Source organism: Labrus mixtus, chromosome 11 (assembly GCF_963584025.1).
Source record: "Labrus mixtus chromosome 11, fLabMix1.1, whole genome shotgun sequence".
NCBI classification, from domain to species: domain Eukaryota; kingdom Metazoa; phylum Chordata; class Actinopteri; order Labriformes; family Labridae; genus Labrus; species Labrus mixtus.
This window is the reverse complement of record NC_083622.1, coordinates 9545446-9571091: the sequence shown is the minus strand read 5'-3', so window position 1 is coordinate 9571091 and position 25646 is coordinate 9545446. Positions and strand designations below refer to the sequence as shown.

The window sequence follows — 25646 nt, the reverse complement described above, 5'->3', positions numbered from 1 at the left end:
CAAACACTCAGCCGTCTGGTGAGTTCCTGACCCTATTTCTCAGAGATGTCAACTGATGATACAAAACATTCAGCGACTCAGAACAGAAAAACACGCTGCCCAATCTAAATCTGCATTCATGAAACCCAAACGGGTGTCTCTCCAGGATTCCTCCGAGTGGTCTGTGAAGTGTTAATGTGCGCTGCTGATTGACGTCTCCATGAGGACTCTGGGGCTTTGTGTTCAATGGAGCATGTATGTGTTATTTAAATGTGTCCATCCTGCAGATGTGCATCCTAACAAACTACACACCATCGGAATATCTTACATCTAGTGAACTCATAAAAGTTACACTTCTGCATTTCCTCGCTGCTCGTTTGGTTTAAAATAGTCATTATAACGGAGATTTACTGAACTTCTGTGTTTTTTAAAGATCTTTAATTCAGTTGATGTAGAATTTTCTTTACTTTACCACATTCATTTGGTGCTTAAGTCAATATATACTATGTATAACATGTATAAAATTGGATGTGCGGCTTGTTTTAAGAGTTTAAAATGGGCGCCCCCTACCCATTAAAAGTGTTTATCCATAAAAAGCACAAAATCAGGATAAATACCAGATACCAGATCCTCTTCTGATGCCCATTTCAGGGGCCTTCTGGCTCTTCCTGCATTTTAACCAGTTAATCTTATGTGAGTCTGTTAGGGTTAGGGTTAATGTCTTTATCTGTACACTGCTTTTCAGCTTCTCCCCTCTGGACGGGGGCTTGTAGTTCCATGGTGCAGAACAAGACGATACAAAAACAGCTTTGTTCCTGCACTGAACTGAACAAGCTGTAGCCATATTTGCACACACACTTTGATTTATTTATGGCCCAAACTTATTTTTACCCTGGCAGAAGAGATTATTTATTTTGTGTTTTTAATTGATCTTATTGGTTGAGACTTCTCTCTCCTTTATGCCCTGATTGGTGGAACCTTAAGTACTTCTATCATTTTTAGTTTTTTAGGTTTTCATCATGTCGATTTAATAGTTCAATTTCTCTCTAATGTGTTGTTCATTGTGACATCTGTTTTGTAATCTGTTTTTCATGATGGATGCTGATGTTTCTGGCTGAAAACAAACTTACCTACACACCTTAAAAATAAAGTAACCTGAACCTGAACCTTTTAAGGTCCCAATGTGTCCATATTTGATGTATACTGTCTGTGAGTTCTTCTGTGGACTGTCTTGAGTTGGATTCAGCTATAGTGCTAATTCTGGCAAATTTACAAACCATAAAACTTTATATTGAAGCCCATCTCAATTTAAGGCCTGGTCTAATTTAGTGCAAATTAATCTTCGTCATGTTTTTGTAACTAACATGTGTCTCTAGTCTGTCTACAAACCCACCAATGATGAGAAAAGTCCATCCTCTCCGTCTTTTGCCTGCTCCACTTTTCAGAAAATGTGTGCTCAAACAGGCCGTTTGGAGACTTTCCCTTCATGACATCACAAAGGGCAGTAACCCCTCCCCCAGGTGGGTGACACTCCCACAGCTAGGTGTTTGTTCTGCCCTCTGAGTCTGCCCGAGACACCCAAGCTCTTCCAGGGAGGGGGCGTGGTCAGACACAGCTCATTTACATTTAAAGGTACAGACACAGAAACAGCCTGTTCTGAGCAGGGCTGAAATAGAGGGGTTTATAGACATGATCAAATACAGGATCAGAGTGGATTTAGAACAAGAAACTTCACACACATGTTTTGGGGAGCTCTGAGAGTTTTATTAAGTGGTTGAAATGACATCCTGTACCTTTAAATCGTGCTTACCTAACTTATAAAGAAATCAAACACATCCTCTATAGTTTCATAACGCCTGTTTGTGACGCTTTATTTGACAATCTGACCTCCAAGACTCCACCAAGTGCAAGCAGGCCGCGTGCGTCAACAGGAACTTTAATGTGGTGGCTGTTTATTTGCCATAACTTTCTACAAATATCACAAGCTAGATACTGTATCTCTATAAGTGGCGCACCACAGCATGAGGTGGCATCATCTATAAATGCTTCCTGGAAAACTCGTCTAGTGTAGCCTGCTTCTTTTTTTAATTTTTTTTTTTTTAAATAAGCACCAGCATGAGCAGCCCGGGGCAACAGAGTCAGTGATTCATCAGTCACCATTCTTGTCGTAATTATGATTTCTATTTTGACATCTGGGGGAAAGGCTTTGAAGTGTGTTTGGTGCCGTGGAGAGCCAGCGAACAGCCTAATGGAGACACAATTTCAAAACTGTTCTGTGCTTGCCAGTCTTCTCTGAGCAATCACCCATGATACCCACCCGTGGCGAAACTCCAGCTCCATTTTGCACAAAATATACAGTTTTTTTTACTTGGGAAGAAGCTCATGTGTGACCTGTTCAGCTCGTGATCCACTCAAAGAAAGTCATGCCTGTTGAAAACTCCATACAGACCGTGTTTTTATTTTGTACTCCTGAACCCATTTAGAGGATAATTTACCTTATTTTTCTGTATTAAAAACTTTTCCCTTTCCCCAGAAACCGTTTCATTAATATTCTTGTGACCACGTCTTGAGTTTGAGAACCGCTGTTCTCGAGAAGTAGTCGCCATCTGTGTGGAAAAACCTTCTCTAATGCGGACGCAAATATGGCTGATCCTTATGAAAACAGTGGTGATGAGGAGGAGTATTATATCAGAGTTCCTGTTGTTTGTTGGTGCCTTCACCTCTGTTTGACGCTGAATAAGTTGCTTGTAATGTCAAAAAGAAGAAATAATAAAGCTTAACGGTGCATCCTTTTTTTTTTTTTTTTTACCTTTTAGCACGTGACGTACCTTTAAATCCTCCTGCAGAGCACGGCGCTTCCTGTATGATCTGTTTTTTTTAAGTGATTGTCTTTATGTCTGAACACACACAATGTTACACTCTGGCTTTTTATTCATGAAAAAAAAGAAGAAAAAAAAGAGCAGAACATCAAGGGAACGCCAGCCAACATAGGCTGGCACATATCGCAGGGTGTTAACAGGTGAGGCTAATTTCCTAAAGGTGCAGACACCTGGCCTCACCTGGGGTTCACAGCCAGGTCAGGACACCTGTGCTGTTTCATATCTATGAACTCCCTGCAGAGGGCTGTCGCTGTTACAGGTGTTCACACCTTCCGTTTATTGATTTCAGGTTTCACAGGTGCGTCAGATACACTCAGCAGTAGTAGAAGAAGGAGAGCTCCGGTACAGTCGCTTTGAGAGGAAGAGGCACGACAGAACGCTGATTCGTACACCGAGCTCTTGCACAAAATTCAAATATATTTACAATCATAAACAATCAACGATTCATAAGATGTGATATTTTTTTTACACTTATTACAAATACTGTGTTCAGTGGCTGCAGCTGAACGGCTCAGACGTGGAGTCGATTAAAAACATTTCACATCATCTTTTTCGTCTGCAGAAGAGGGGGGGGGGGGTCTAGCTCCACCCGTCAAAAGAGTCTGGTCAAGTTAACGCCGAGAAATGTGTGGTACAATACAAACAGTTTAATTGTGTAATTAACAATCAATAACCACTTCTAGTTAGAACATTTTTCTGCAGAAATGAACCGAGAAACACTTATAAAACAGTCAGTCGTAACAAAATAACTGGTGTTCTCATTGAAATCAACTCATAAAAAAGAAACACTTTTATACAGGAGATTTATACAGGAATAGCTTTTTGAATTGGATCGTTAACCAAAGGAAGACACATCGCAGACATCGATTTTCACACAGATTGCATATGTTTTTCTCTCTAAGGTGTTCTATAGGTTAGTCATTTTACCTAAGCTTATTTGCATGATAGTAAAAATTGCATACAACATTAATTGTGAAGCTTGTAGCATGAGTTGGTTGACGTACAGCACTTTTTTTTTTTTTTAATAGGCAACCTTTAAAGCACATTTGTCCATTTAAAACGTTTAAGACACTTTTTGTTTTTACTGCCCATCGAAAAATCACATTTATAAATAGAAAACAGAACGGGTGGAGTTAAAAAAAAAGAAAGAAAAAAGAAAGCTCTACATAAGAAACGTAAAAAAAAAAAAAAAAAAAGGAAGTAATTACATCGGAAACACTGCATGAACTGCAAATAAATAATGTCAGACAACATAAAAAACATGGTGGAGAATTCACATTTCTAACTGTGTGTGGCAAATTCAGAAAGTTACAGTGACAAAGGTTTTGCAAAATAATCTAACATCGGCAGTGCCGTATAGTACAAGGCATTTGTTGGCATAGTTTCTTTAAGACTGTATTTTTTTTTTTTACAGTTACAATATAATGTCTATATATATATATTTATATTTCCTCCCTAACAAATAATATGTAAAGACTGAGCTGTTCTCGGAGATGCACCTGGGCTGGCAGGCGGGCGGGGGCGATCGCGTTCCAGAGTTTGATTCAGAATCACATGACGCGCTCTTTAAAAGAAGAACTCCTCCGCCAGCAGGCGCCGCACGCCATACCTCATGATTAAGGCCTTGTCAACCACTTGGTCCTCGATTTCATTTTTTTTTTTTTTCTTGAAAAAATCCAGTTAAACATCACATACGTAAACACCTATCAAAGTCCTGACAAACTCCAGGAGGAGGGGGGGGGGGGGCTTTTTTGTCTTTTTAAATAGAATCAGTAGCTCAAAAAAGATAAAGTAAGTCAGTGTAAAACAACAGACATTGAGTGCAGTCAGCAAATATCCACGGCAACATACTTAGAATAATTTTTTGTGCAGATTATTTAAATGATGCATCAGTCTTTACAGTGAATAATACAAGTTTTACAAAATCCAAAAAGTAGTACTTGAGTCTGAAATGGGCTCTCCAGTGTGTGAACGCTCCCTCCACATAGCCTGTCAGTCTGTTACAGATATATATAAACACTCCTCCGAACAGTCCAGGAGCTGTTTTCATTAAAAACACTACTTTTCTTGATTTGCGGTGTGGTGGTTCTGTGTGGGGGGCCCGAGCGTTACATTTAGCACAGTCACTAGTCTGTCTGTGTTCACATGAAAACTCTCGGCGCGTGTGAAGACGGGGAGAGTCTACTCCTTGGCCTCGTGTTCTATCTCGGCCTGGGCCTCGGCTCCTCGGCTCAGATGCTCCTCGATCTTGATGGAGAAGATGGTGCTGTTGGTCTGCGTGTTCTCCTCCAGCTCCTTCAGCAGCTCTCCGCTCTCCCTGAAGTCCGTCAGCTCCTCCTCGAAGGCGGAGCTGCTGCTGCTGCTGGTGTTGGTGGTCGCCACAGAGCTGTTGTTGTTGTTATTGGGCTCCTTGAGCGCCTTGGCTGGGTGATTGACGTAGAAGCGCTGGTTCTGGAAGAACTTAATGATGGTGAGCTTGGGCAGGTCCAGCTGGGCCGACAGGGTGTGGATGGCCTCCTCGTCCGGGTACAGACCCACGTCCTGGATGAAGCTCTGCAGGATGCCCAGAGCCTCCAGCGAGATCTTCCCTCCGACGGTGCGAGCCTTGATGCTCCCTCCCCGGCTGCCCTCGTCCTCCGTCTCGGCGGGAGAGGCGGTGGAGGGCTGGCGAGGCGGCAACCGAGGGCCTGTGGTGGGCTGCTGCTGCTGCAAAGGCTGCTGGGACAAAAGGGGTTGGGAGGGGTGCTGGAGGGACAGGGAGGGCTGGTGCTGCTGCTGAGACTGGGGTAGCTGAGCCTGCAGTGGGAAAAAAAAAAAAGGGGGGGGGGAGAGAGAGAGAGAGAGAGAGAGAGAGAGAGAGAGAAAGGAGACGGGGATGTTATCAGATGTTAACACTTATCGGCGCCTTAATAAGGCCTTTCATTAAAATCAATTGAGTTGTGAGGAAAAACGGGCCCGCTGTGTAGAACAGGCACTTGGCTGAAGGAATTTTCCATGTAACATCTCATTGAATGTAATCAGCTCTGCAGATATGACTTTTTTTTTTTCCTCCTTTTTTGGTAGTGAGAGATTGTGCCTCTCATTGTGGGGATATACACCAGACACACACACACACACACACACGAACCGGAGAGACACAATCCGCCCTACACACAGTGGGAAACTGGCCTCTCTATTATGGCCTCTGCTGCTTATCAGGCTCTATTGCCAGAAACTGATAAACAAGCTCCCCTTGTACAATTGTGGACCGCGATGGTCTGGCTGATTTGCCGCAGTGTGAGAATGCTATCGATGGCCTTCACTGGGCCGGCAGAGTCCCGTTAGTGTAAACACATGACACGTTACTCGTAAAAATGTCTCATTGTGTGGTTAGAGAGGGAGTGAGTGGGCAACTCACGGTCCCCATTGACCCCGCAGAATGGGTGCTCTTTTATTTTCATTCCTGAGTCAGACGCCGTCCAATAGGTGTTTCATAATGAAGTTTTGCAAAACAGCACTTTGCAGCGACTCTTGTTTGCCAGCTGCATAAATGCACCCAGAGATGTGATTTTTTTACTGTACCAATATACGCAGCGATGATACTTCTGGTTGAGCAAATGTGAGATGATTTGGCTAATGTGTGGCGTTAGTGAGGGGAGCAGCACAAAATATTTTAACACTCGTCTCTTATGAGCAGAGTAAAACTGTCCATTAAATCAGAAATGATCCTGTTTGATCAATCTACGACTAGTACTGTCTGCAGGCAGAGTGCTCACAGAATGCCCCTCATTCCATATCTGCAGCTGGGAGACGCCTTATTACCTTTTTTTTTTTTTTTTTTTTTAATCGTGTAACAAGCAGCCTTTGTAAATCTCTGGCCACGTCTCCAAGTCACCAAATATCTAATCAAGTACTCAGCCGTGGTTGGGTCTTTTAATGGAATCATTATTGTACTTCATTAAGACATGTGAACCTTTAACCATGCCTGTAAGTCTTCCTATTTATCTCCCAGCTGTTTTTTTGTATTTCTACAAAGAAGTTCAGGTTCATGATATCTCTGAAAACAGTTTCCACAGAAAAAAAAAAAAAAAACAGAACATCTAATCAAACAAAGTTCATAAAAAAGCCGCCGGGAGAGTTGTTTACAAAAAAGTTCCAGGAAATGTAACGAAGAATTAAATTAATGTTTGAAGGTATTTCACTTTGTCACTTTTTTGTTTGTGAGTTTGAAGGTCGTCTGTGAAGCCGTCACCATGAACTCAGGTTTCAAATAACAAACAGCTAGTTTGATTCCCAGTTTATTCCCTGGTTACTTTCTACACTGATAATGTAGAGTTTAAGACATGATGATCATCATCAGTACAGAAATATTTTTATCATGAGGGAAAAAGGAAAAAGGAAGCAGCGGGGTGCTGGTGTAGCAGTGGTTAGTGCGTGCGCCCCACGTACGGAGGCTTTGGTCCTCCAGGCGGGCGGCCTGTGGCTCCTTTCCTGCATGTCTACCCCACTCTCTCTCTCTCTCTCTCTCTCTCTCTCTCTCTCTCTCCCTGATTTCCATCATCTCTCCAATAAATGCAGAAAAAGCCCCAAAAAAACCCTTTAAAACAAAAAAAAGGAACCAGCAAATTTACCCCTGTGTACTCTGTGTAACGAGCACATTTTCAGACGACTCAGAGATTAACTGGTTGTCAATAAAGTTGCAGATTTATTTAATTTTATTTCATCAAATCTTTTGTTTTTTCCCAAGTTGAACTGTTCGGCTTTTTATGATTTTATTTAGAGATGTTTAGAGATTTAGGAGAGTGGATTGAGTCAGAAACTGTGGAGAGAGAGAGAGAGAGAGAGAGAGAGAGAGAGAGTGGGGAATGACATGCAAGAAAGGAGCCACAGGTTGGATTCGAACCCAGGCCGTCCGCTCTAGAGGACATAAGCCTCTGTACATGGGGCGTGTGCACCAACCACTAAGCTACCGGCGCCTGAATCAAACAATCTTCTTAGCTCGGGTAAAGATCAGTTGTTAAAGTTCTTGATATGTGGAAGTGATACCGTGTAGATTGTGGTGCATCCTGCGGAGCAGTCTTTACATTTCACTGCACATCTGTATGAGCATGTGACAAATACAAATCTTGAATCTTGTTGTTGTTTAACTTATTTATCCATCTTTTTCAGATATTTGTTGTTGCATGTGTATGTTAAAGTGTAGTCCTGACCCCATGTCTTGTTCTGAGCTTGTCCACAGTGTTTGATTTAAATAGTGTATGTTGTGATTGAAACAGACGATCACTCCTGTATCACCATCTGCGGACTATTGAGCCACGCTGGGCCTTTTGATTCTGGACATTTGGCAAAAAAAACAGAGCTGAAAAATCCTCTGAGGTCATTTTCTTTTACTTCACAGCAAATGTGAAGTTTAGTTTTGTTTAAATTAGGATGATTTCACACACACACACACACACACAGACACAGACACAGCCCCACACACACACACACACACACACACACACACACACACACACACACACACACACACACACACACACACACACACACACACACACACACGCACACACGCACACACACACACACACAGATTATTTTAGGAAATGTCTGAATCCATGAAACATTTCCCGTCTCAGCTGAAGCGTGTGATGCGACGTGATGATAAGCGTGTGCACGGCGAGGGCTCTTTGCCGTCCTTGTTCTCACCTGTAGCTGGTCGGCGGTGATGTGCATGAGGTGGGACGGCCGCTCGTTGTGGTGCTGCTGCTGCCCGGCGCTGCTCTCCTGCTCGTAAATGGCGTCACGTTCCACCTGGGCCAGGCTCAGGAAGCGGCGGATCATGGAGAGGTTCTCCCAGAGCGTCCGGTTCTCTGGAGAGGGATCCTCCTTCCAACGGAGCAGCTCGCAGAGCCAGCCCTGGGGGGAGAGAGAGAGAGAGACACAGGGAGAGAGGGAGAAAAGATCAGTAAAGGGACGTCTTTACACTCAAAATGAGACGACTGGATCACACCATCAAACAGATTTATCGAGGCCTTCCTACAAAGAGAAACAAATAACACATAAAAAGGCTTTTTCCAGGACTTCGATAATAATAATCAAAACACAGAGAGACACACACACACACACACACACACACACACAGAGTCCATGTCTCATCGCTGCTGCTCCTGCAGTGACTGTGTGTTTTTTCTGTCACAGCTCACGATATAAAGATGTGAATTAGCCAAGGTCAAGCAGCACAGCAGGGAGGAACAACTTAACGCGAGGAGGAGAGACTCGCTCGCATACTGAGCAGCTCCCTCGGGAGGCGGCGGAGTGACTCCCATGTTTGAAACGCTCCAGCAGAGGGCCATGAAAGACAGAGCAGAGGAGCAGCGCGGGACACTCACACAAACAGAGAGGCTTTATTGGATCGATAAAAAAAAAGAAAAAAAAAAGGCGTAAAGAGGCGTCACCTGACTGTGACTCAGAGTGCATGAACTCAAGCTGCAGAGCTGAACGACATCACCGAGGGGCAAAGGTAAGGATCCTGTCAGAGGCTTTGTTGACTGAATGTCAGAACCTTTAAATAAATACCAGATCTGAATCCAGTTTGGATTAAAGTCAATCTGAGTTTTGATGTTTCTTCAGACTTATTTCTAGTGTCAGATCAAATATCAGTCCAACACATGAATATGAAATTGTGGCTCTATTTCCATCATCATCAGTTATGTGAGGAGTTTGTTCTTGTCCCCTCTGGTCGGAGGTTCAGGCTGCAGGTACACTGATGAAGGCCTAGTGCTGAAAACCCAGATAAAGAAAATTTAAAGGACATTCAGCACAAGAGCAACCCATACAAGCTTTCATTTATGTTCCTATATGTGCGATTAATGCTCTTCAAATTGTTGAAATCATGGCTGCACTTTCCAGCAGCACTATAGACTTTTATTTTTCATTTTCCAACAGAAATATTCCAGAGTCACTTTTCTCCAGCAGTGATTTTTGTCTTTTTCTTGGTTGTTTTCCATCAGTGTTGCTCTCTCCTGTGTCTTTTTAAAAAAAAAATCTTCATTAAAAGGTCTGAAGTGAAATATAAAAATATATAAATAAAATACATATTTCCTCTTCTATCATGTTGATTAAAAAAACAAGAAGGAACAATGAGGTCGTCGACAATTAGTTTAACAAAAACATGAGGGAATAATTCTGAAGAGTATCTCTCTCCAGCTGATGTTGAAATATTAGAAGATAAATCATTTATTTGATTTGATTTTTAGATTTTTGATTGAACAGAACCAGTGATTTTAAAAATGTCACTGTAGTTTCTTTTAAATTAAAATTTGTATTTCAAACATTTTCCTCTGATTTCATAAACAAAATGATTAAATGAGTTATAAAATAAATGTCACATTATTCAGTTATGAAAATATTAGATTCCAACTTTATTTCTTTGTCCTTATTTATTCCTAATCTGGGATGTATATCCTAAAAGTTTTTCCAAGAGTATAAACTCATCAACTCATAAATCAAAGAGAGAATATTTGAAATGTTCTGGAGTGATGGAAACAGAAACTTCTCGACTGCAGAGATTCCATTCTGTGTTTGTTTGCTCATCGTGACAATCTGAGGGCCGCACAGGCGGACAGCAGGGCTCTGCAGGGGGTCGAGTGACGTGGCCTCCGAGGCTCCAACACGATGACCTCAACCTCAGCGGGCGTGTGTGTCAAAGAGTGTGAGAGTGTGTGAGTAAGAGAGAGAGAGAGAGAGAGAGGGAAATGACACTCTGCAGTGCTGTGTGGGTGAGAGAGCGAGGGACGAGTGAATCGACGAGAGAGTTGTAAAGGGACAAGAGTGGAGGAAGGAGGAAGGACGGCCTGCGAGTGAAACCAGCGAGGAGGAAACACGGCGAGGTGTGTGTGTGTGTGTGTTACGGAGGGCTACTCTCACAGCCGGGTAGTCTGTCCTGGCAGCGTGACAGAGCGGCGCTGTAATCTCCCGGCCAGTGCGCGGCAGCACCTTTCATTTCCACAGGATTACACCGCGCTGCCTGTCCGCACACAGACACACACACACACACACACACGGAGGGCAGAGCCACGCCGCCACACTGCATGCAAGAGATAACTCAGCAGTTTGGTTGTCCCCTGTTCCAACTCCTCCCATAAGCCACATCAAACCCAGGAGGGGTTTTGGAGGAAGCCGAGAGGGGGAGACAGCGGCAGAGAGAGAGAGAGAGAGAGCGAGAGAGAGGCCATAAAGCCTGCGTGCCCACCTTGTTCCTTTGCCACGTTTATTGTTGCGTTTTTAATTTGCATGCAGAGGGATTTGGACGGCGCTCCAGTTGGGCTGTCTGTGGTTTCAGCTGATTCGGTAGTGAGGGAGAACACACACACACACACACACACACACACACACACACACACACACACACACCACAAAACAAAAAACACACAAACAGACGCACACAAACCACCACACACCATCTTGTCAAAGCCAGAGAAACAGTACCCCGGCCCAGCGATGGAGTAATCCAACTCAAACACTCCCCAAACCAGCAGGATTAAACCCAAAGTAGCAGAGCCAATCAAACAAAGGCACGACGTGAACTCCATTTCAATGCCAGGAAGTCCATTTGATGAAATAAAGTACAGAGAGTTTATTAGTTCACAAGTGGGAATGTTAGTTTTGTTGGGGCTGTTTCACTTTACCGCCGTTAGTGTCGACAGCTTCGGGGGCTGACGACGAGCTTTTACAGAAGAAGAAGAAGAAGAAGAAGGAGGAGGAGGAGGAGGAAGAAGAAACGAACGCTCGCTAATCGCTTTTTATGTGATGCACGTCAAACAGCAGTTAGCTCCGCTCCCGGCCAGCACTGTGGCCAGTGGACAGTCAGCATTTTTCCGTGGCAGTTTCAAGAGCTCTGTTTGTGTTTGTCTAATTGCATTGCTTCCACAGGCCAGGCAGCGGCAGTGGGGATAAAGGGAGGAGATGGAGACAAACAGAGAGAGAGAGAGAGAGAGAGAGAGAGAGAGAGAGAGAGAGAGAGAGAGAGTGGGAGAAGTTAGCTGTTTGACTCCTTGTTTCTAAGAAGAAGAAAAAAAAAAAGGGGAATCAGCAATTTAAAGCAGCATGGAATTAATTTGATGTGAAACTTACTTATCTATCAATATCTCTTAGTACGAGTTACTTAATCAAAGAGATAATATGTTCAACCTTCCCGTTCAACATTACCATACTGCTGCAAATCTGTTTTTCCCCCCCTTATTGTTTAATGTAATTTGTCGAGCCTCTCCACCGCAGCTGACAAGCACCAACTGCTCTTGATTGGATCATGGAACTTGCTGCCCCTTCCCGCTAAAGTGTTCCAACAACGGTACAGAAAACAAAAAAATCTAGGGCTCTTCAATGCAGTGTGCTCGCCTGTTGTGTTGGAGATCATTAAGGGCTCTCTATAAATAAACAGAACAGGTAGTTCAGCGCAGGCCCGCTTCTGGGCCAAACACAGACTAACAGCACACACATCGGGTTTCAGCACCACTCGAGCTTCTGCAGGAAAAGTGTCAGACTTTCACTCACTCGTACTGCAAACCAAGGTTTATTTATTTATTTATTTTTGCCTTTATTTCAGAGATTGGACAGAGGACAGAGTCAGGATTCAGGGAGAAAGAGAGAGAGCGGGGAATGCTGGAAAGTGTGGTCATGATTTCAACAATAAGAAGAGCTTTAATCCCACAGGGAATATCAGACGTTTGTGTTTGTATGTGTTGCTCTTGGCTCTGTGCAGCCTGAACCTCCGACCAGAGGGGACAAGATCAAACTCCTCCGATAACTAATGATGTGGGATATCAGAAACACAGAGAGACACAGGTCGGATTTGAACCCGGGGTCACCCGCATGGAGGGACTACAGCCTCTGTGCATGTGGCAAGCGCACTAATCACCAGACTACCAGCGCTCCATAGTAGCCGTAGCGCTCGGTCATTAAAAAAAAAAAACTTCAGATCTTCGGTCATAATTTTACCTTAAAGCTGAAAAACAGAGAGCAGCGTCTGAATTTTTTCAAATAAGTCAGCAACCTTTCGGCCCCTGAATGTTGAAAATGCATTTGGCCTTTTTCTTTTAGTAATTAAAAACAAGTCGTTACAGATTATTAGGTGACTAGGACTTGTATTTTTGTTAATGTGATATAGAAAAATGTTCCCATATGGTCTGATTTTCACTAGAAACATATTGTAGTTTGGCGACTTTATTGCTAACATTTCCTTTTAGAAAGAGAACTTTCTGAACTGCATATTATTTTCACAATAACAACAATGCAACTTGTTCAAAATGCATCGTGCAACCCCTGCAGCAATTAAAAATGTAAAAAGCATATTTGCTATTAATATAATCAAAATACTTGGCTGCCATTAATCGATATAATATCGCACCGCAAAATGTGCGTATCGATTTTTTCCCCCACCTCTAATGGACGAGTCCCACACGTTCACACCAAACCACACAGTTAGTGATTTATTGAATCCACTAACATGAAGAATATGCAAAGACTTCCCTCGTTTCAGTGTCTTCAGTGAAGACTTTGACGGCTCCCCTCAGATTCACAAAGTTCTGATGCGCTTCTCTAACTACTTCTTACAGACAGAAAATCAGTCAGCGATGAAGATTCATTGGAAATTAAAATGATTGGGTTGGGTTTTTTTTTTTTGGCTATTTCTAGACCATTAATAGATTAATTATAAGAACACCCTGATGAGTCATTGATAATGGATATATTTTTCAAGCCTAATTAAGATCATTACGGGAGAAATGATTTTAACAGGATTTAGCTTTGTGTCTGGTGAGAGAGAAAGACAACACACAGCTTACACAAATACATATCTGAGAAAGAATGAAGACGACAGCATCTAAAGGTCAAGATAAGTCGCTGCTGTATCGGTGTGCACCTGAAGAAATCAATACGATGACGCAGCAATGTCAGCGTTCACTACCTGGTATGTCACATCAACTCTTTCTTCATTCAGAAAGCATGATGGAATTCATGTTTCCTACACATTCAAGACAATTTAAACCATTTCTAGGCAGTGGTTCTGAACTGATGGGCGGGGACCCAAAAGTGGGTCGTGGAGCCGCTTTCAGTGGGTCCAGAATTGGCCACAGCCTACATTTTCCTAACCTACATCACCTTAGCTCAGTGGTTCTCAACCGGTCTACCCGAAGGACCCAACACCAACTCCTTCCTGAAAATGATGACCCAAATTTCTGATATTTTTTTCAACCAATCAGATTTCTTGACTGAAAAAATAGTGCAGTTTGTACCTCAGATGGCACAAAACATGTGACAGAAAAAAAGAGAAGGAGCCAAAACCAGCATGTTTAAGAGCGCGTCATTTTTTTTTTTTCCTTCCAGTCGTGACTCCCTGAAAACGGCTCCCCGACCCACTTTAGGGTCCCGACCCTCCAGTTGAGAACCACTGCCTTGTAAAACCGAACTTCCACGCTGAATTCGATATCTCTCAGTTGAACTCACAGATGCAGCGAACAGGCTCATTGGAGCAATAAATACACACAGGCCTGGGATTATGTTTCCATGTTGGCACACACCTGCGACAATATTGCACAATAATCTGTTGCCTCCAGGTCATCATTTCTTAATTATTAATTAGTTTCAGACAAACGGGGCTGGCAATCAAGAAGCCGCAGCCTTTTGCCTTTTCTTGTGTTTACAACCGACGCAGATCTGACCAGAGGCTCGTGGTGCTCTGGGGTCATAAGGTGGCAAATTAAAAGGGTAATAAACTCTTCAGCAGCCTATTGTATAACCTCGGTATAAATAGCAACCCGGTGTTGGGATAAAAATATTTTCCTCCCTGAACACAATAGTTGAATTCATGCGCGAGATTCATCCAGCTATGCGGTGTGGTATACTGTGTATGTGAGTGCTGCAGTCACAAGCTGCCAATAAGAGCATAGGCCTGCTCTGTCAGAGAACAGCGTGGTATTCACCGCTCAAAAAACACCCACCCGTTCACCCTTACACCACCAAACCACCACTGTAAAAATCCCCCCCAAAACATGGAGGCTCAGAGGAGCGTGAATCAACAACTGGCTCAGCTTTGAGACAGACTCAAAAACAGAGAGACAGACAGAGAGGGCTGTCACACGGCTCGGCCAACACCTTCCCTCTAATCTCATTTGCTTGTTATCAGTCCCATCAGGCTGACCTCGGCCACTGCAAAAATAAATTAATAAAATAAGCCAACAGATGTCCATCAATTTGCCATTCCGGTTCCCCCCCCCCCCCCCCCCCCCCGCCCCTCTTCCTCGGATTACCGCCCGAACAAAAATAAGGCCTCACTTTCAACCACAGGAACAGAATAAGCGAGTGCATTAAGAACAATTTGGATTTAGACCATTTGGACACAAAAGGCCAAGATGACACATCAGAGAAATAAAAAAAAAAAAACGAGAGAGAGAGAAAAAATCTCAGATGGAAAAATGATTGTGGCCATTGTTGTGGCTGTCTGTTTCGGGAGGCAGCCAGACAACCCTCTTCTGTGTCTGAACAAGGGAGAGAGCGAAAAAAGTGAAGGAAGACAATGCATTATTGTCTTTCCTCCTCCTTGAACCTGGCGGAGGCCCAGCACTGGCAGACAACGCCATGCAGATAAATGCAGCCGATAACGTGGGCCTCTCCTCCCTCACCCAGAGCACGCCAAACTGGCGGCTGCACGTGCGCGGTCGCTCCTGCGAGTTAAACGTGTGCCTGTGTTGTAAAAACATTAGCTGTGGTGGACGCCCCGTCTGCTGACGACAGAGGAGTGTCGAAAACGGCCCCGGATGCTCGGGCATATGCGAACCTCCCGCAACAATAAGCAATAATTGACTGCACAATTCATGGCCAGATTGTTTTTTTTTTATTTTTTTGGGAGGGGGGGGGGGGGGGGTTTAAGTCTCTATATGCAAATAGAACAGTTCTGGGTGGCTGTATAAATAATCTTTGGCATAATGTGGGGAAGATAGGGCCATGGAAATGGGGTCAGTGGCCTTATTTGAACCGCAGTGACAATTGGAAACACTGGAATGATGTGCCAAAAATAAAGTGAAACACACATTGTATCCTCACAGAACGACACCCACACCACAAAGTCCTTTTTGTTTCTCTATTAGCGTCTTTATTTCATTACTTCCTTAGCGTTCACACAGCATGTCGCTAAAGGCTGCAGCCACGGCGAGATCTCATCGTATGAAGTGCTCGATAAGGACGCTGGAAAAAGGTCTATTCTTAATAAAAAGGACAAGTGTGAATCCAAGTGTGCGCTCCTCTATGGAGGTGTTCTGCTCGCTCCGTCTTAAACGCTCAAAGAGGAGGAAATATTTCATGTTTCATGGTTGGATTTTTTTTACCCTTTGATTATCGTAGCCCCCTCTGCAGCGCTGCATGCTAATGTTGTGTATTCATTACATACCAGAAGTAATCATGTTTTTATCCTTTCATTGACGACTTGATAAGGAAATCATCAATGCGAGGGCAAGGTTTGCACACACAGAAAAATGACTGCTAGCAAGATCTTAACATGCTAATGTGTCTTGCAGTGGGAGAGGGGAAGATTACTGACATGTGCATTCATTATGTACCCGAAGTAATCGTGTTTGTGTGTCTCTTATTCACTCAGGGCGAGAATGAGGAGAAGGTTCCTGCTGGAGACGGCTGAGCTACGTCACAAACTACTCGTTTATTTAGCTTTACCCAAAAGAAGATCACTGAGCCTTTTTGTTGTGTTTATAAAGTGACCACCACATGAAGTCACCTCGGGCTTGACGACACAACGCTCTCAACTTGGGCCGCACTTAAATGCAAAGCTAACAATACAAACTTAAGGCATTCTTTGCACAACATGAAAGAGTTAAACAGCCAAATGACTACAAAGAAAGAGCCTTGTATGTTTTAATTTCTCTTTTTTCTCCATGTGATTTACACACAGGAGTACACGCCCACTTCCTAAGCATTTCTTAGACTAGTTGTGATTTCTAAAGGGGAAATTAAGAGCTCCGATTTCCTTTAAAAAAAAGTTGGAAACTGTCAAAAAATTGCAACAAGACGTCAAATGTATTGATGCCAGTTGCAGATTGGTAAGAGGCCTTTTCATCAGACTTCATGTTTCAACTGAAAAATGTAAGGGACACTGATATGCAATCAAAAACTGCTTCATTTAGTGTTTTCAGTTCTTTTTTTAATCCCCTTTATTGAGAGAAGACCTCCTGGTCCACTGGCAAACTGGTCCCTTGTTTTAACCTCACCATGAGTACTGAAGAAATCCTAACTTAAAAACTAATTTAGCTCCTAGAAACAAGCTGAGCTTATGTTCACTGCAGTCCAGACTGCAGCCACAACGTTAAACTAGAGGTGGGGAAATACATTTGATTCTTATCTTGTGAGATTTTAAATTGATTAATAACTTCCAAAAATCGCTTATTTTTTTGGGGCTAATCAGTCACTCCCTGCTAAGTGCTAATGCTAGCTCTTTAACTCAGTAGAATGCCAAATGGAGCAGCAAGAGATTCAGCCAGTCTGACAGATGACTGGAGTAGATCCTGAAGTTTGTACTAATTCAAAAATAGACTTTGAATCCATGAATCAATGAATCAAGAATAGGTTTGAATTGAAAATAGATTCTGAATCAAATCGTGAGACACCAAAAGATTCGCCGGCCCAACCTTAAACTGTTAAACAAATTTAAATAATCTTTGTGTACAATAAAGAATATAGCCATAAAAATGTGTAAAATACAATTTGAGGGTGTGTTAATAAACAACATTTTAAAACCAAACCAATTAACTTTCTGATTACATCGGGCTACAGCCATCATCAGGATACTCCTCAAACTGTCATCATCATCAAAATAGATTCTGTAAGACATACAGATATTCATTTCTATACAAACAAAATATGGTGATGACATTTTTTGGCCATATTTCCCAACCCCATCCCCTTTATGTACTGATGTAAACGAAGTCCTTGAGAAGTACAATGTAAGGGGGACAGTTAAATGCAGAAGCTAAATCCATCCTTGGTGTTGACCTTTGGGTCAAAAGGTCAACTTTCTGACCATATCACTGAACCCCACAGGGAGTCTAAAGGCATCCAGTATCTCACATGCTGCTTTAGAGAATAACAATCAGCGACAGATAAAGTCAATTAACATATTTCTAAAAATAAACGACTTCATTCCTCTGGTATGATGATGCAGCTCACCATATTTTAATCAAAGAGTTGAATCTTTGCATCTTTTTTTATAACCTTTCCGTCTGATTTCAATTCACATGGTGGTCGTGAACGCTTTCTACAAAACAGACGGATCAAACGGACTTCTCTCTGAAATGACAGATAGGCCCCGAGGACGCCGGGATTTACGACCACAGTAATGGATGATGAAATTTCTAGTTCTCATATGTACCCGTCGTGAAGCTGCTGCTCTCTTAAGGATGGCTTTTGAAGATTAAAAACTGAATCATCATTTGAAACTTGCCTTTAAAAAAAGAAATATATATTTTTTTTTGTTTGCGTTATTAAATCACGTCGAATGACTCTGATGTCTCGTCAAAGTGGAAGCTGTCCAGATTTGCGGTTGCCAGATTGTGTCACTGTTCCTCTTTTGTGAGGATGTCAGTGGCTGAGCTGCAGGAGAGAAATTTGCCAGTCTGAATCTCCTGCACGCCCAAACAATTCATATCTAATGGAGCTCGGGCGCGGAGGAGCCGTCGCCAAACAGGGGACTTTTTCTAAAGAGGGGTCGCGACCTCTCCGGATACAATAAGCGAGTCGACAACAATAACAGACTGACAGCTAACACGACACACATTGTGGACGCGAGGCATGACTATGCAGGAAATGGCCCTCTCTCTCTGTGTCAGCACTTGCTCCCTGAAACAATACTGAGCAGCTCTGTGTGACAGTTTACGTCATGGTTCACAAACCGATAAAGTGTGCGGGGGAATTTTCAAACAACCAAATAGAGACAGATGGAGCATAAAGAATAGCCAACGGCAAATGACCGGTCCATCTACAATGGAGCACATTAAACATCTGTGGGGATACAGTTTTTTTTTTTTTTACTGCACACTCTGTTCTTTCTGCAGCAAGATCTTCATCTCACACGACTTCAAATAACACTTACTTTATTATAATGTTTCCAAATGCAACTGTGATCCTGATCAAAACGGACCCCAGAGCCAGAAGTGACATCTTCATATTGAGGTTTTTTTTTTCTCTCGTCCGACCAACAGTTCAAAGCCCACAGACTCCTCATCACTATCCCAAATCACAAAGAGAAGCGGTGAATGTTTAATTTAAGAGGCTTTAGACAAACAACCATTTGAAACGTTGGCTTGGAAAAGCTCTGGGTGTGATCTCATAGATGATGAAAATATCAACAGGCGTCATATTTTAATTCATAAGAACATCAAATTTCACTTTAAAAATCGTCCCATATCACATTTCAGAGAGATTGCTTTTCTCTTTCTGCACTAAAGCACTTCAGATTGTTTCTGTGTACAAAATGGCTGAAAATGGAGTCACTGATGATGCTACAATACACGCGCCTCTTTGTATCAAATATTAGTATTGTCGAAATTGCACCATAATCTAGTTTAGCCTGGTGGTGGGCTGATATTTGGGTACTAGCGTTGTCTGCACAGCACACTGAATGTTCAAACACTGTTCTCCCACCACAAATTTACCTCTTGTTTGTAATTTTTGTTCAATACTGCCGAGGCAGATGGAGGATGAATGCACAGAAGACAACAAACACGGAGAAGATGAACTAGAGATAAACAGCGATGGCGGTAACATTACAAAACACACAAAGTACCTACATGGAGTCTGATTCCACCAATTATAAGAGCTTGATTGATATTTAATTCAAAGCTGGGATTTAATTGCTAATATCAAAGCGTAATTAGGCTGATAAATCATGACTGATCTTATTGAATTAGGGATTGAAATAGCACAGAACCTGCAAATTGTCTGTGTCAGTTAAATAACTGTTCTTAATAGGTCTACAAGTTTGCTTTAGACGGTAATGAAAGTGAACAAATGCATCCCCAAAAAGGGATCTGAAATAGAAGTTGTTTATTCAGGGCTATGGCTGTGTGTCTTACTAAACTTAGAAATTAATCTTACTCTTATAAATGGAATATGATAGAGGCGCAGACATAGTAAACACAAGATCTTTACAGTGTGCTTATAAAGGGAACTTGTATATGTCTCCGTTCAGGTTTCTTTTTACGCAGCATATTGTAAGGCGAGTGACTCTAATGTGGGCGGAGTGATGAGGATGGAGTCAGCCTCTCTTAGAAAGAGAGAAAAGGGCCGAGAGGAGATTGTGAAAGATGGAGAGAGAGAGAGAGAGAGAGAGAGAGAGAGGGAGGGAGAAATGAAGCACACAAGCACCAGCATGAGCACTTGGATAGTCCTAATATCTCCCCATGCAATTCCCCCTCACTCAGCTCCACACACACACTCCTGTGTGCACACAGACACACTCTCTCTCTCTCTCTCTCTCTCAGACTGCATCTGCCGGAGCTAGTGGCTGTAGTTAAATTGAAATATTTCCCGGCGTGTGTCAGAAGCATGCAGAATGATAATTATGACAGATCTGATTAGGCGGGCCGAGTCGGGCGGCTCCGGGCTGCAGGTGCGACCTTGTGCATTCCTGAGTGTGTAAATAAAATTAATTACAAGCGTAGGGGGCGCGCGGCGCGTGACATCAGCGCGCACAGGGGGGACTCCCACGGGGGGCACCCTAATGGAATATTTTCCCCGAGTCTAATAATACAGTTGGTATTGACTTGAGGTAATTAGGGGGATCATTAAAGCGCTTTTCCCGGCGTATTTGCCTGCCTGATCAGATTAGCGAGAATGGGCCTCAGAACAAGCCCTGTGTGGTCTGTCAGGAGAAGTGGAGACAGTGGGAGAGGGTTAGCTAGCGAACATTTGTAGCAAAGAAAGAGATAGCAAAACGCTCTGCCTGTCACTGGGGCAATGGCAGCATTTGCTAACAAGCTAGCAGGAGATAAAGATAAAAAGGGTTACTACTAAGCACTACTTAATGCATTAAAACTTTTCACTGAATGAGGGATAATTAACTACTAGCCTTTTTGCTAGTTACCTGTGTTAGCACGTCCAACACCTGCTCCACAGTAGGAAGCATTAGTCATACAATAATGCATTAGAGGTGATGACGAAGACGCAATTTGGACTCCTGACAGTCGGGCCAGATTCCTGGTTTGGACTGCAGAGTGGGAGGAAGTCGAAGAGGAGGGAGTGGGTTGTGCGATTGGAGACAGATGGGGTGAGAGGTGGCATGTAAGGCGTAAGTGAGAGCGATGGCAGGGGAGACACAAAGTGCTCCGGGCATGCTCAGTGAGACCCGGGGCTCCTGCTTAGAGGAGGAGGGTTCGATGAAACGGGAAGCGGGGAGAGGAAAAAAAAAAAAAAACTGGCTGGTGGGAATTCCACTGTCCATTAAACAATAAGAGAAAGGCTCATTTCAGAGGGTGGGAAGACTTACCGTTTGCAAGATAATTCATTCGCTAAATTAATTATTCAGACAGCTGGGTCTCCAGTTCAAGAAATTGTGTCTTTAATAATAGAGAGGATCTGGCCTTGCCTGTTTCCCATGGCAACCTAATAACCAAGCAGGCACTGGAGATAAATAAATAAATCAATTAATAAACAGTCACGGCCCTCTGAGATCCCAAGAGGCTGAGACAAACTTGTTCTGATCTGCCTAATTTGAGTGAAAGGAATTAGTGGAGAGCTGCGAGTGGGAAAAAAAAAAAAAAAAAAAAAAGAAGACATCTTGACCCTGCCAAGAATGTAAAACGTGTGAAAGGTGCACTTTGCTGCAGCGACAAACAGCCCTCAGTATTTATATTAAAAATGAATCTGATAATGTACATTCCCTTCGTTGGATGTCATTTAATACCATTAGACAACTCTTCATGCAGAACATGGCGACCAACACGCTGACCCCGAGTGGCATCTCCGTAACAGACAAACCTCTGAACGGTCACAATCTAGAAACAGACACCGAAAGGTCAGCCATCTGCCCCTCTTGTTCCGCAGCCATTGGATAGAGCAGAGTGATACAAGTGGTGTGAGTGTGAGTGTGAGTGTGTGTGTGTGTGTGTGTGTGTGTGTGTGTGTGTGTGTGTGTGTGTGTGTGTTGGTCATTTGCCAAATATCAGAGATTTAAAAAAAAATAAAAAATAAAATAAAATAAATCATTCACAGCACCACCGGCCATGTTGGACCACCGGGCAGATTCAGCCCCTCACAGGAAATACTAATTTACAAAACATGAAGGAAGCAGCTATTCCAGTCACTCTGTCACCCTCCCTTCCTACTCTGATCAGTGTCCCCACCCACCTCCACCCACCTCCACCCATTCCCCCACCTCTCCAGACCAACACTGCACTCACCCCCCCCCCCCCCGCCCCTTCCCTCACCCTCCACTCCAGGGACCGCTGTGCCAGGCGGGTGCAGGGTGACAGATGGCATACACCAACCTCCTCCCCCCCCCCTCTCGCTCTCCCCTCTCCCCCCCTACTGCACCAGCCCCCCCCCCCCCCCCCCCCTTGCCTGGCCCCCCCGGTGGCGCAGCGGCGGACCAGATCAGTGCCATTCTGTCTCATTAGAGCCTGGCTAATTAGCGTAGCCTCTTCCAGGGGAGAGTGAGCGAGCGAGAGAGAGACGGGGAGCGAGGGCGGTGTTGGTGGCGGTGCTGGAGTTCTGTACTCTTCTGGTCATTGAGGAGTCGGAGGGCTTTGAGCCCTGCGGTGCGCACGGCTCCCGGGGTGCTTGTTTTATGACAGCAGGGACTCTGATTCCAACCCGTCTACGCGTTTCCTCTCAGGAAGTGTCGGGGATGTTCGGACATAAAAGTCGTGTCAAAGGAATGCCCCCAACCCTCTCCCACCCTACCCCCTCCTACCCCCCTCGGCTAACCTCCCATCGCTCAACTGAACATGAGCCGCCCTCTCTGCCAGGCTAGCCAACACAGCAAGCCTCCCCTGTTAGCGTGAATGAAAACAAAGCACAGTCGATTGCTAGAGAGCGCTCTAGCCCCAACTGAGCCGGATAATAATGTTGACATCAACTCCAGGCTATCCATATCATAGCTCACACCTCTGCAAGCTAAAATTTAAAAAAAAAAAAAAAGGAGGCTGTTTGGTGGATGAAGCTGCTCCTGGCAGTGTCATCGCTGGATCGGAACCAGTTGTGCGCAGATGTTTTTCTCCGAGTCTGACGTCACCTCAAGCTAAATCGGAGGTGGAACAGTCTCGGGGCGATTGATTGGCTTGAATTATGAAGGAATGGACCGAGAATAATATATGTATTCAGAGAAATTGACCTTAAAAATAAGAAGTGCATTATTGATCACTGAGAAAATACTCAAAGTGAATAGAGACCTTTTATCTGATGAAGTCATATTGCTTTGGTAAGATTCACTGCTCTAGAGTTACTACTCTGAATATATGGCAGTAAAAGAGTGATTGAAATGCAACATTGAGTATGTGAGAGGGGGGGGGAGGGGGGGGGCAGTTAAGGGGTGGCAGAGGCCTGCTGTGGTTACGAGCCCTAAGAGAGGACAGGATGGCTGCGTTCCAGGAAAACCCCCCCAAACACCACACATTCAAATGTGCCTGAGCAGAAAACCCAGTTTGATGCACAGAGAAGCTAACACACATCTCTATACAGTACACACACACACTCAGTGGAGCATGAACCAATCGCTAAACTCCTGTTTACCGCTTCCCCTCACCCAGAGGACAAACACCGCCTTTGACCTCAGTCGACTCCACATCTCTTTTTTCTCCTTTCACGTCTCCTCGGCTAATCCCCTTCCCCCTTTTATTTTTTTTAAACGTTATCTCAATGTGAATCAGCCAAACGCACTGTACACAAATAAACAGGAACCACTACAGAGCACACATTAACACCAAACTCTCTCCTGACCCTGCGCTTGTGTAAGCATGCTGGGAAATCCTTAACAGAGCTAAAGAGGCAGAAGTTGAACAGCACACCGAGCTGACAGGACCGTCAGTGCCAGCCTCTGGTGATGAGGCCTCTCCTCCACCCTCCCCCTACGATTATTTCCCTGGACCCCATATGGGCATCCTGCCAGTCCTGCCCATCCTCCATTCTCATCACCATCCACATCCACACTGCTCTCCCTACCTCCAGTCTCTGCTGGCATGGCGCTCTACCCGAGGCTTGGGTAGGGGGTTATTTTCTTCCTGTAAAGCTGCAAACCTCTCCGGGTTTCAGCTGTCGCTTACAACACAACGTTTAAATATACATTTTGCTGTTCTTCCTGGCTGGCTGATTCAACCTATAGCCAGCTCTTTAACAATTAACAATGAGCACACTCAACACACGGTACCCTGGAGAAAATGTCCTCTCCAGATAAAAATGTTCCGGTTACATGAAGTAAATGTTTCTTTATGTCTGGCTGTGGAACAAATTTGGAAAAAGAAGAAAAAAAACCTGGAATTAAATTTTATTAAAATATATTTGACCGTCTGTTTTTAACAAGTGACGTCTGATACCAGGCGCCATAAAACCAGCTCAACCTCACCTTCAAAATCCTGCCATTGTATTTTTATAAATTGTTTATTTATTCTGTGTTCTTAAAGTCTGATGTACTTTATGACAGTCTTAGTAATGTAATGTGGGAGGTGAACTGTCCCCTCTGTGAGCTCACAGAACATTTTATCCAATCTTAATTCATGATTATTTATTTAAGATGAATTTAAACTACAAATTAAAAACAAAGAAGAAATCTTACAAAAAGACTTCTAATAAAGAAGATGAAGGAATATTCATGACGATGGAATGGATTATTTGACTGGGAATTGTCAGGGCTCTTCTTCTATAGTATGACAAAAATAAAAACATTTGATATTTCCAGCCATGTTGTTCGACTGATTCGATTCTGGCACGACAATTCGGAAACTAAAACTGTAGCATTGTTAGCTCAAAACTAAAATCTCAGGTAAAACTACGAGATCTGAGTCGAATGCTGCGGTTTTAAAATATATATTTTTTAAAGCATGGGGGCCTGTCTCTGATTTTAGGGGTTCAGGGGTCCTGATGGGGAGGAACGAGCCCGGCCTGGCGGGGCTGGTAGCTTTGGTGATGCCGGCTGGGTAGCAAAGGGGGGAGACCAGCTGCCCGGGGAGCGCCCATTACGAGATGGAGCCAGAGATAAGTGCTCTCCCAGGCCCCCTTTCACAGGCATAATTAGCACACTTCTTATCTGCTGTTCAATTCACATTCACACCCGCCTGCCATGAATGGAACGTGAAAGAGAGGCAGAAATCGGGGGAGAAACGGGAGAGGTAGAGGGGGCAAGACACAACGATGGGTGTAAAGTGGAAAAGGCAACCCTGTTCCCAGACAAACCTTCAATCCGAGCAGAAAAAGACGCGCTCTCCCCCCTTTCTCTTTCTCCATCCTTCCAAGGAGTCTTTGAACTCCTTAACAAAAACAGTGGTTTGTGCATCAAACTGCAATTTGGTAAAACAAAGCTATCTGGGGGTATAATCATCCTAATCAGCAAGAAAAAAATAAAGCCTTTGCAGATATTTCCAGATTATTCCGCCCTTGGTGATCTATTTCCCTCCACCCCCCATCTTCCTCATCAAGCACAATTGTGGAAATTTTCCCAACTCTGCCTCCGACAGACGCTGGAAAACCTTTAATAATAACTCCTTAGTGCTCCATTTTTCAAATGACTTTTAATAAAGAGTTAAACTGGGGCTGTTTCCA

General features: G+C 43.6%; 1 protein-coding gene across 10 annotated transcripts in view; it reads right to left on the bottom strand.

Annotated features, from left to right (window-relative positions):
* Positions 1–3103: 3103 nt before the first annotated feature.
* Positions 3104–25646, bottom strand: part of satb1b (SATB homeobox 1b) — a 65000-nt gene continuing 42457 nt past the window's right edge. For all 10 annotated transcript variants that reach the window (XM_061049872.1, XM_061049877.1, XM_061049880.1 and 7 more), the window contains 2 exons: positions 8544–8753; positions 3104–5654 (listed from right to left, as the gene is read on the bottom strand). In XM_061049872.1, the coding sequence (XP_060905855.1) occupies positions 5040–5654; positions 8544–8753 (825 nt within the window). In that variant the 3' untranslated portion in view covers positions 3104–5039. The remainder of the gene's footprint in view (positions 5655–8543; positions 8754–25646) is intronic.